Raw genomic sequence first — 12,469 nt, forward strand, 5'->3', positions numbered from 1 at the left:
TATCTCTGGATTAACTAACATTTTCTTGCGGTGAAGATCTAGTCCTTTTCACATTTTTGATATGCAGTGTTGCCAGGCCCTTAAAACAAATGAAATTCAGAACATGCATTGGCAAAGCCAATTGCTCTGGCTTGCTTTTTGAATCCTGCCTAAAACATTGTTTAAAGCTTTCTGCAGTGATAGAAACAAAACAAGAAATGGTTGTTTTATGTATACTATGCATCCGTTACATAAAGAAGTTAATCTGTGATTCAGAGCATGTTCGAAATGTAAAATGGTCCCTCGTTGGCTAATTTAACTTATTTATAAACCACTAATATATGGTACAAGAGGTGCCAAGGGCTAGTAAATTAAATGTCACTAGTGGGCTGAAGCACTTAATTGTGCCACCACTACAGTGCCAAAATGAAAAGGTCACTCTCTTCCTACAAATGCAGCCTATTCAGGCATCTTTAAATTGCCTGTAAAAATAATCCCTTTTTGCGAGGCGAAAACATACTTTTTTAATATTAGTAAGCTACCTCAAGGGAAGGCCAGGGTAGCCTACCAGGCAGGGCGCTTAATATTAAAAAGAAGGTCATGTTTATTTTGTATAAAACATGCCCTGACCGTGAAAACACAAATTTACAATTTTCACTGAAGCAAGGACATTGATCCGATTGGCTAATATGGAGTTTCACTAGCCACAGTGTTAAGTGCTAAGTTCTATTGGGGACCACGAAAGATATTACTCCAGGGTATCAAATTAATTGTTAGATTAAACCTGACTCATTGCTTTGATGGATTTAAAAAAACCTTTAATAGAAAGGCGAGTTTAGAAATTCACCACATTGTTGCCCAAACCTTCAGTAGCGTTTCCTGTTGATCTGCAGTTGTGTGTGAAGCAATCCCAGGAACAGGGAACGAGAATTGCGGAAGGGAGGAGGTGTGTCTTCCTCCAACAGGATGGGAACCAGGCAGTGGCCTCAGAGGGCACAGCTTTAAAGCTTCTACTGCCTCAGTGACCCAAATGGCAATCACACCTTCGCCTGCCCACTCCTATATCTAGGCAGATAGGCTCGCTTCACCTCCAGAGGAGGAAAACCTGTTTCAGAACCAGTTTTTCAGGAGGAGTGCCTCATTATGCTGGAGCGCCCATGTGGTGTGCCCAGGGCCTTTCTTAGGGATAAAAGGTTTGCTCCATCCTGGTTTCTGGTAAAGAGGGGTATCCTGGGATTATTTGATGGCCAAACCTTCCAGGAAGTAACGTAAAGTGGGATTGGTAGCCTCATGGGTACTATTGCCCCATTGGGTAGTGAGTCCACCCCACCCACAAATGAAAAGATGGCATAAATGTGGCACCCCGGACCCACAGTCCTCAGATCAATGCTGGACTGGCAAGAAAACAGAAGGATTGCTCTTCTGGTCCCTGACCTCAGTAGAGAGAAGCTGCTCCAAGAAAGAACTACACCGGCTGAATTCAAAGAATTGTCAAAGAGGACTGTGCCTGCTTAGCCCACTCGTGGTAGAAGAGCTCTACTTGTGCTCAGAACTGAAGGTAGTCTGCCCTTCTGCTCCCTGGACCCAACAAAGAGATGCTGTACCAAAGGCTGAAATGCATTTGCTGAATCCGAGGGACTCGCCAAGAAGGACTGTCCCTGCAGTGACTATCTGAGGGGGGGCGGGGAATGGGGAGTATCCACTTGTACAAGGCCAGAAGAAGTGACTCCAAGGGTTAGGTGGATAGCCCTCCTTTTCAGCACCTGGGACAAAAAAGCTTCAGAAGCTTGCACTTGTGAGAGCCCAGCTACTCAGGATAAACTGGCTGCCGCTGCAATCCAGAGTGCCTGGTGGGAGACCTGGCCTTCCTGACATGTCCCCAAGTCTGTTTGACACGTGGCTGTCATTGAAGTGGACAGCGTGGAAGTGGAAATAAAGAGACACTCACCTCTGTACAACTCCTGAAGACCAATGTGATTGGACACCAGTAGCCCATTGGCAACTTCACCTGCACTAGACTTCACTGGGACATTGTGGGAAATCTAGTTCTGAGGCTGTACCCCACCCCTGTGGGCTCCAGGCATGCCCTGGAATACTCACTGCACCTCTTCCACTGCTCTTGTATCTTCAGCATCCTTAGCATCTCCTCAGCAGCCTGCATCCCCAGCTTGAGGACCACTCCTTTGCTGGAACCACGATCTCTAAAATCTTCTGCGAGTATTCTGAAACTGCTGGGCCCGACATGTAACTGTCTTCCTGGACCTTGGTGGTCTCTCTGACTCGCTCCTAACCTGTTGTGGCCAGTTCAAGAGAGGATTGGTTGTCGTGCTAACCTGTTGGCTCAGCAACCGCGATGCCGATTACACAGCTTAATTGAAACTTAAAAGAATTTACTTACTTTCAAAAAATCATATCTCCAGTTTCCTCTATAGGTTTTTGTCATTTTGCTATCTAATTTAAGATAAAAATGCCCTCCATTTTTATAAATTGTTGTTGGGGTTTTTGTGTGTTGTGTTTCTTACTTACCTTTTTGTTTTGGTACTTCTAAATGCTTTACGCTTGTTCCTTTGACCAAGCCTGACTGCGTGGTGCCACAGCTACCTAGAACTGAGCTAAAGGATTTATAAAAGAACCTAACTGAACCCGATCGAGATTGTCACATTGTTACCTGGTGAGGTCTCACAACCCACCACATAATAATTCACTTTCCTACATGGGCATGAGGAGTAATACTCCCCTGGACAGCACCACAGCCCTCTGAGTAAATTGTAAGAAAACATAAGGAGATGATGGACAGAGCGCTGAAACGACACTCACCCCCAGTCACTATTACATCTGGGTTAAATCCATCATTGTTCTTTAGCTCACTTCACCACCCCAGTTCAGACTCAGCTATATGCAAATCAGTCTTGACCCTATTCCTCGTCGGAACAGTCCAGCCCGAACTGCCAAGCCATGACTTCCCTGGCCCGGAAACCAGCATGCTGAGACTGATTTCGGGGTAACACACCTTATAAGCCAGGCTAGCTTGAATCCAGTGGCAAAGTGAGCAAGAGACCCATGTCTAGGTACACCCTGCTAACTCGGGGCGAACAAAGCAAACACAAGGACAGAGCGCTGAAACTTTTCAGACACTCACCCCAGTCACTATTAGAGCGGGGTTGAATCCATCATCATTATTTAGCTCACTTCGCCACCCCAGTTCATACCAGCCATGTGCAAATCAATCTTGACCCTGTTTCACATGGGAACAGTCCAGCCTGAACTGCCAAGCCAGGTCTTCACTGGACCGGAAACTAGCATCCTGAGACCGGTGTCGGTGTAACACCCCTCATCAGCCAGGCTAGCTTGAATCCAGTGGCAGAGTGAGCAAGGAACCCACATCTTGGTAAACTCTGCCAACTTAAGGCGAACAAAGCAGTTGGGGAAAGATATAAAATCATGTCATAATTCAAAGCCCAAATTATTACGTGTGCAAGTTGACTGCGTTTAGACCTTCATGACTTGAGCTTTGAATTGACATGATTTTATATCTTTCCCCAACTGTATTGATTCATGCATACCTTCAGTTTGAATTCTGGTCCAATAGGCTGTAGCAATTTTCTTTATATTTCTTCACTTGTTTCGCTTGCGCTGTTTTTATGTTTTCACGAGCACAAAGTGTTCATTATTTCACTTTAATACACAACTGTAAAAGCATGGGTAAAGCTGCTACTTGATTTTGCAAAGCAGATCTGATTGTCCTTTTTGACAATATTACTGCATTAAATGATATGCTTGGTATTATTCTTGTTATCATTTAGTATGATAATTAAGTTACCTTTCAAGTTTATCCCTTCATTGATTCCCATCAAGACATTGTAATGTTACCTCATAGGTCCTTACGGCACAATCTTAGGAAGCTCGTTGGCTGCCTTGCTAGGAGGTCTTGGGTGTAGGAGCCAGCGATACTCCTGCTACTAGACGCCGAAAAAGCGTTTGATTCACTTAAATAGCCTTACTTGATTACCTTTCTGAAGCATATGGGCTTCAGTCCAACAAACTGGGGATGGGTGCGGCATCTCTATTATAAATCTATGGCGAGGGTGCAGGTGAACATGACATTGTTGGCAGATTTGATCTCAGGATGGGTGCGCAATAGGAATTTCCCTTTTGCAGCTGTTTACTGTGGGGAAGGAGCTGCTGGCGTATTTGTTCTTGCAAGATGCTTTGATGCTGGGTCTCCATTGGGACAGCGACTGGAAGGATGAGGATGTGGTCTCGCAATATGTCAACAATATCTTGCTGACCCGGACCAGTCCCTTCTGAGGGATTTGGAGATGCTAAGACTATTTGGTCAGTTCACCGGAATAGCCATTAATTGGGGAACTCTACAATGTTTCTGCTGTCCCTTGGACACCACGGGTGTGTGGACTGAGCGAGTCATGTGGACCAATGACCGCTTCACTTACCTGGGAATATACGTGACCAAGGATCGCAAACTGTTCTATGCCAATAATGTAGGACGCATCCTGCAGAACTTCCACAGAGATGTGGAGCACTAGTGTTGGTTCCCTCTCTCATATACAAGATGATCTACCTCTCAGAATTTCTCTATGTGCTGCAGAATTTTTTATTTGAGGACCCCAACAGATTCTTCCGGACAGTGGAGGCGGAAGTTCGTCCCCTTTTGTGCATGGGGTGCTCCGTGGATAGCCCTCAGAACGTTGGAGAAGAGGCCAATGGATGTGGGGGATTTGCCCTGCTAGACCTAAAGCTGTACTAATGGGCAGCCCGTCTCCTCATAGTTAATGACTGGTCCTTTGCAGACCAGAATGAGCCTCCCTGATGACAGACTGGCCTGCACTGGTGCCCTACGGTTTTAACACAATGGCTTTATGATACAGGGAGATTGATGACCCTCCCAGAGCAAACTGTCTTAGTACTGGAGAAGTACAAACATGGAAACTGGGTTGGGCGGATCGACTGATGTAGATGCCACTGTGGGACTCAAGAAGGCATCTCTGGGACAGGATTGGGATCTCCAAGGTGAGCAACCTATGAGGGGAGAACAGGGTGGCTGGCGTTTGTGTAATTGCAGACTCAATATGACATGCCTGGGGATCAGATCTTACACTATCTGCAGGTCCGCTCCCTACTAAACCGTCAGATCTCTTGCCCTCTGGACCTGTACGACAAGTACCCACTGAAATATTGGGGGCTGGAAGTCCCACTCCACAGGGACGCCATGTCCCAGTTGTATTCCACACTCCTGTGTAAAAGTCAGGCACCATTGCAGAAGCTGAGGGAGAAGTGGGAGGGAAACTTTGGTAAGATGGAGGGTTACGAGTGCCACTATAGGTCGTAGTGCCACCGATGGTTGTCTGAGGGGATGCAGCCAAAGGGGGATGTTCGTTCACACACTGGGACTGCCTGGAACTGAGAGTTTTCTGGACTGGGGCGCAAATGAAGTTTTCCGGGTGCTGGAGGAGGCTCTGGAGCTCACCCCTCGGCTGACCCTGTGTGTGAGGGGGAGATCAACTTGGACAGATGCACACTCCTGTATAACACAGCACTGATGGTGGCAAGAAAGTGATGTGATACACTATTGAGGAAGCTCTCAGATCCCAACTTTGAGAGACGGTTTGCACCATTCTATATTTACTTGTGGGACACCCCCGCGCCGCACGGCCACCAGCTGCTGCGTGTGCCCCTTGCCTGCCCTCTGCCTCGCTGCTGCCTCGTTTGCCGGCTGCCGCCGCTGCGAGTGTTTTTTCCGTTGTTTTGACGGTTTTTTGTGCTTGCTTTGTCTAACTTGGTTTAACTCTCTTTTTCCCCTGTTTTTTGCGTGAATTTGTGCCTGTTTTGATCGTATTTGCATTTTCCCCGTGTTTGCCGCCTACCGCGCCGCCCCCCGCCCTCCCTTCCCGCCACCGCCGCGTGTCCCCGCCCCTTTTTTGTCTTCTGTAACCCTCCCCGCTCCCGCCTCCCAGCTGCTCCGCCCACCCGCGCACTTCGCCTTAAATGGCGACCGTGCGAACGCGCAGCGTTGACGCGCAGCGGGCGCGCCGATTGTGCGCCGAAGGCGCGCCAAAGGTAAGCCCGTCTGCGCCCGTCCGCGCCTGGACCGCGCCCAGGGCCAGGACCCCTGGACCTCGACGATCCCGACCGACCCGCAGGACGTACTCCGCCGCCACCCTCAGCGCACTCAACACCGGCCGACGCCCAGAGTGCCACCAAGCCACTCCACGACGCACCCACGGACCTTTCAGCTGCCACGCCTGCAAGTTCGCCTGCATCCGGACCTGCCTCACACCAGCACCCGCCAAATCGAACACCAGCAGCACACACCTCAAGTGCATCTTGCTCAACACCCGCTCCGTCCACAGACACGCCGTAGAACTCTGGAACCTCCTAGACGCCACAGCCCCTGACGTTGCCTTCCTCACAGAGACCTGGATGAACGCCTCTTCAGCTCCCGACATCGCCATCGCCATCCCAGAGGGCTACAAGATCGTCCGGAGGGACCGAAACGCCAACCAGATGGGAGGAGGCATCGCCATCATCCACAGGAACACCATCCGTCTCACGACCAGCACCGACAACACCCTGACCAGCGCCGAACACCTGCATTTCCAGATCCACACCAACCCGAACACCACCCTCAGAGGCACACTGATCTACCGACCCCCTGGACCACGCACACAATTCAGCGAGGACATCGCCGACTTCATCAGCCCGCATGCCCTCCCCTCCGCTGACTACATCCTCCTGGGAGACCTCAACTTCCACCTGGAGAACAACAACGACCGCAACACCAGCACCCTGCTCGACAACCTCGCCAACCTGGGACTCAAGCAACTGGTGTCCACCCCCACCCACCTCGCCGGACACACACTCGACGCAGTCTTCTCATCCAGCACAGACATCGACTTCAGCCACGCCACAGAGCTTCAATGGACGGACCACAGCTGCGTCCACTTCACCTTCAAGAGAACGACGACACACCAACACCAGCAACAGACCGCCCGCAGAAGCTGGAACAAGATCACAGCAGACCAGCTCGCCACCTCCCTGAGCCAACACCCTCCTGCCAGCTCAGCGAACCCCAGCCAGGCCGCCGACAACCTCACGAAGTGGATCAGCAACTGCGCGGACGAACTCGCCCCGCTGAGGACCCCGCCTAGCAGACCCGGCAGCAAGAAGGCCCCATGGTTCACCGACGAACTCAAGAGCTCCAAGAAGAACTGCCGAGCCCTCGAGAAAGTCTGGAAAAGGGAACCAACACCGGACAACAGGACCTCCTACAAACTTGCCACCCGGAAACACCACCAGCTGATCCGCGCCGCCAAGAAAACAGCATTCAAGGACCGGTTGGACAACAACGCACACAACTGCAAGGAACTCTTCAACATCGTGAAAGAGCTTTCCAACCCCAGCGCAGGAAACAACGACATCACCCCATCGCAAGACCTCTGCAACTCCCTCGCCTCTTACTTCCACAACAAGATCACGGACATACACAGCAGTTTCAACAACCAACCAACGCACACCACTACCGACCAGCCACCCCCCCCCACCACCACCCTCCACGCCTGGACCCCGATCAACACCGAAGACACCATCCGCACGATGAACTCCATCCACTCCGGATCACCGACCGACCCCTGCCCTCACCACGTCTTCAACAAGGCCGACGCTGTCATCGCACCCCACCTGCGAGACATCATCAACACCTCCTTCGACACCGCCATCTTCCCTGAAAGCTGGAAACACGCCGAACTCAGCGCTCTACTCAAGAAACCAACAGCGGACCCCACCGACCTCAAGAATTACCGCCCCATCTCGCTTCTCCCGTTTCCAGCCAAAGTCATCGAGAAGACCGTCAACAGGCAGATGGCCGCCTTCCTCGAGACGAACGGATCCCTCGACCCCTCACAGTCCGGCTTCCGAGCCAAACACAGCACCGAGACAGCCCTCATCGCCGCCACCGATGACATCCGAGCCTTGATGGACAATGGAGAAACAGCGGCCCTCATCCTCCTAGACCTCTCCGCGGCATTCGACACGGTCTGCCACCGCACCCTAGTACGGCGCCTCAGCAACATCGGAATCCAGGACAAGGCGCTGGAATGGATCATCTCCTTCCTCGACGGAAGAACACAGCGAGTCCGCCTACCACCGTACAAGTCAGAGGCCTCCGAAGTCATCTGCGGCGTCCCCCAAGGATCATCCCTGAGCCCCACCCTCTTCAACGTCTACATGAGCCCCCTCGCGGCCATCGTACGCAAACACCACCTCAACATAATCTCCTACGCCGACGACACCCAGCTGATCCTCTCCCTGACCAACGACCCCGCCGCCGCCAGAGCCAACCTGCACGAAGGGATGAAAGAGGTAGCCGAGTGGATGACGACCAGCCGCCTGAAACTGAACTCGGACAAGACGGAGGTCCTCATCCTGGGCTCCTCACCCTCCGCCTGGGACGACTCCTGGTGGCCTCCCGCCCTAGGCACCGCACCCAAACCGACAGACCATGCACGAAACCTGGGCTTCATCCTGGACTCCTCCCTCTCCATGACCAGGCAAGTCAACAGCGTCTCCTCGGCGTGCTTCAACATCCTACGCATGCTACGGAAGATCTTCTGGTGGATCCCCTCAGAGACCAGGAAGACCGTCACCCAGGCCCTCGTCACCAGCCGACTGGATTACGGCAACGCCCTCTACGCCGGGACCACCGCCAAGCTCCAGAAGAGACTCCAGCGGACCCAAAACGCCTCAGCCAGACTCATCCTCGACATCCCACGATCCAGCCACATCTCCGGACATCTGAGAGACCTTCACTGGCTCCCCGTCAACAAGAGAATCACCTTCCGCCTCCTCACCCACGCACACAAAGCCCTACACGACCAAGGCCCGAGCTACCTCAACAGCCGAGTCAACTTCTACGCTCCCAAACGCCACCTCCGTTCAGCCAACCACGCCCTCGCCGCCGTCCCCCGCATCCGAAGAGCGACTACAGGAGGAAGGTCCTTCTCCTACCTGGCCGCCAAGACCTGGAACTCCCTCCCGTCCGACCTGCGCCTGACCCAAGACCACCTCTCCTTCAGGAAGAAGCTGAAGACCTGGCTGTTCGAGCAGTAGCGGCACCCCCCCCCCCCCCCAGCGCCTTGAGACCCTACGGGTATGTAGCGCGCTTTATAAGTGTCACTGATTGATTGATTGATATATTGGATACCCAGACAGAGGAGCCGATATACCGGGCTAGAGGCTCTTCCCGGAAATTTTCTAAGATATGGGATCCAGGTTAGAGGAGTAGGATGGGTGAAAGAAAGGGCCACTATAACGGAAATGTCAGATGGAATGGAAGTTGGTGTCCTTGGACCACATGGGGGGAGGTGGAAAGTCCTCTGAGTTCTGATTCTTGATGCTGATGCACCGAAGATTGGACTTGCAGTGCCTACGGAACTGAGTATTTTTTCATTAATATTAAACTGACATTTGCTATACCTTGTAGATTGGTGTGCTGCAGAGGGGTGGGGCTGTTTTATTTTATGTTGAATATGTTTTATATTTAGGCAATAGCAAAATTAACAAAAAAATTATGTAAAAAAAAATTCAAACACATAGCACTTTGTAGTTTACATCTGTTTCATTCTTTTCAACAGGCCTTATCCGAATGTGCTGTGACAATCAAAACCATTCATCTCAAAAGGGTAAGAGTTCATTAACATTTTTCTGCAGTTAAGGTCCATTAGGTGGCATTACAATTCTGTCACAAATAATTTAAGCTTGATTTAAGTGATTTCATGATCTGTAGCCTCATTCCACTTTTCTGAAGCTCTCATGTACAGTCTGTCATTTTGATGTTCCTCAGCCCCAATCAACATTACTTAACCAGAAAAGCTGCTTGAAAACTTCGGATAGTTATGTGCTAAATATTTTCCCTTACCTATCTGAATGGTCATCAGTGACCAAGATTAAAGAATTACAGAATCAGCCTTGACACTGCGGAACTCACTGGGAAAGAGTAGTACCTCTGGAATGTTTTTCGAACCACAGAAATCCGACTTGGTGACTGGTGCCTTTGTAGTACTGCCTACCGTTTCTGAACTTCACAGTTCTGTTGCATGTAATACTATGAAAGGAAGGAGTGGAAGGTGATTCGTAGCCACAAACACCATTATTGGCAAGAATTTGAAAATAAGAGGATGTGGCAGCAATATGGCCAGATAGACTGCACCCTTCCAAAAGCTGGCAGAACTGACACAGTTGCATTACGAAGCACAGACTACCAGTGTCTCCCCATTCCCTGTCAGTGGCAGTTGCCTCAGTTCTCTTTTCTGGATGCTGCTGCTGAGAGAAAAATAGCTCAGAAAAAAACTTTACAAAACTTTCAATCTTGATGCTACTCAATATCGTTAAAAGTGGGTGGGGCTGTATTTTTTGTCTGTTTCTGATTGAAAACCTTTTTCTTTTTGTCTTTTAAATGCCTTCGCTCTTTGACACGTGTCGATCCTGTGGCCGATAGAAGGTCAAAACAGATCCTTAGAATCTGCATTTACAGTGGTAACAGAAAAACAACAAAAGATTTGACAGCAAAGACGAATATCAAAAATGCTAGGAATCTCTGGAAGGGGCAGTGAATAATGAAAAGAGGCTAATTTTAGCTTGGCTGAACTGCTGTGTCGGTGTACTACCCCACAGGGAAATCCAGATAGAGATCAGAGCACCATGGATATTGTGACAAAATGCCCCTTTTTTGTGTGCTCACCACCAAATATTTTTTTAACAGTTCTTGGAAAAATAAGGTCAGACAACATCTGCATCAATGGCAGACATGACAATGATTCTGCATAAATTGGGGGAAAAAGCGACTCCCGTTATCTAAAGTTGAGAAAATGGTTACTCCCATTACCTAAGATGGAGTTGGGTCTACTTAAAATTTAGTCCAACCTTAAGGGCTTTACGTCAATGGGACTTTGAGGTCAAACTTTGCGTTGCCAAATTCAAGGGTGCTCCACGTTGCACTAGGGCCAAGACAAAAGGAAGATCCTGTTCCTGCTCCCAAAGACGTCCGTTCAACAGATCTTCATCATGGTTGAAGTCTTTGGGTAAGTCCAAGAAAAAGCATAAGAAGTCAAAGGCGGAATCACCCCTTTTCCGACACTCTAGGACTTGAGAGAGGGCGCAAGAGTGTTAGTGTGCCTCCCAGTCTTACTCTCGATCTCCATCAGAGCTGATTCTGAGTGTTGGTCCTGGCACACCCTGAATTTCCAGGTCCGTTGGGGACACCACAGCAAGTAGAGGCCTTCAGAGAAGCCATGCTGCTCAACTTCAGCAATTTACTGACTCCCTCTGGTGGGGATTTGGGCCCCAAGGATCTGCAGGTGCCTCAAGTCGGACTTTTGCTGGCACCTTCAGCACCATCTGTGCCCCTTAAACCTGTAACAGGTCCAGAGCCAACTCAATGCTGACCTCAGTTCCAGAGCCATCATTCGCAAACCATTTTTCACCTATGTGTCTTGCCCCGAGGCCAGTGAAATCCAATTGCCTTCTAGGCCACTGCCCTCATGCTCTTTAGGACACAGTTATTTATATTTTAATAGAGGTGCACTCCTTTGTATTCCTGTTAACCCTATTTTTGAATGGGGTGCTGCAACCAGCAAGGTCTGTCAACCCTTGTTGAGAATGAAACCTGGTTACCACAAGCTACAAGGCTTGAATTAGTTGTGCACGTTTCACCTGCTGTACTAACACCACACCTTAATAATCACAATTTTGACAGTGTTCTCTGAATTTATTTGCATTATTCAACAAGTATACTCATAGATCTGAAAGAAACAGGTTAGTATTAGATTCCTTACCTTAGAATATCCCCAGGCGTCAGACTGGATCCAGAAACATTTGTGTAGCAGTACCCTTGCGCATCGGTAGGCGTCGTCTGCGGCTCCGCGTCTGTCATCGGCATCGTCGTTGCCGGGATGACGTCGCCGGAGTACCTAGATGCTGCCCTCGCGCGCTGACGTCAGTTCTTGTTTTTTCCGCGCCGATCCGGAAAAAGTTGTACCCTAGTCGATTTTTGACTAACTTTTTCGATCCTTTTTGATCGTCCTTCGAAGTCTCTCCACTCCGACAGTGCCGGTAGGGATGCCCGGGTTCAAACCCTGCGTCGATTGCAGCCGACTGATGTCGGTTACCGACCCCCATCGCCGGTGCCTTCACTGTCTGGGCCCCGACCACGAGGACTAGTCCTGCTCCGACTGCTGGGCCCTGACGTCCAAAGCTAGACGGGAGCGGTCCCACAAGCGACTCGAGCTCCGGCAGTCAGCCCCGCGCCGCTCGAGGTCCCGGTCCGAAAGGAGGTCGAGGGACCGTTCGCGGGGCCGGATTCACCACAGTTCCGGGAGTCGTCATCAGTCTTCGGGCTCGAAGTCCTCAGGAAAGAGGCCCAAGAAGTCGAAGAGGCGACAACGCCCCTCTGACTCCCCCCGACGCGGCCGGGGGTTAG

The 12,469-nt window shown here is 50.4% G+C and overlaps 1 protein-coding gene across 2 annotated transcripts in view; it reads left to right on the forward strand.

Moving 5' to 3' along the window:
• Positions 1–12,469, forward strand: part of XPOT (exportin for tRNA) — a 538,373-nt gene that overhangs the window by 447,956 nt on the left and 77,948 nt on the right. For both annotated transcript variants that reach the window (XM_078676087.1, XM_078676095.1), the window contains exon 22: positions 9,627–9,674. In XM_078676087.1, coding sequence (XP_078532213.1) covers positions 9,627–9,674 — 48 coding nt within the window. The remainder of the gene's footprint in view (positions 1–9,626; positions 9,675–12,469) is intronic.

Source organism: Lissotriton helveticus, chromosome 1_1 (genome assembly GCF_964261635.1).
Source record: "Lissotriton helveticus chromosome 1_1, aLisHel1.1, whole genome shotgun sequence".
Taxonomy (NCBI): Eukaryota; Metazoa; Chordata; class Amphibia; order Caudata; family Salamandridae; genus Lissotriton; species Lissotriton helveticus.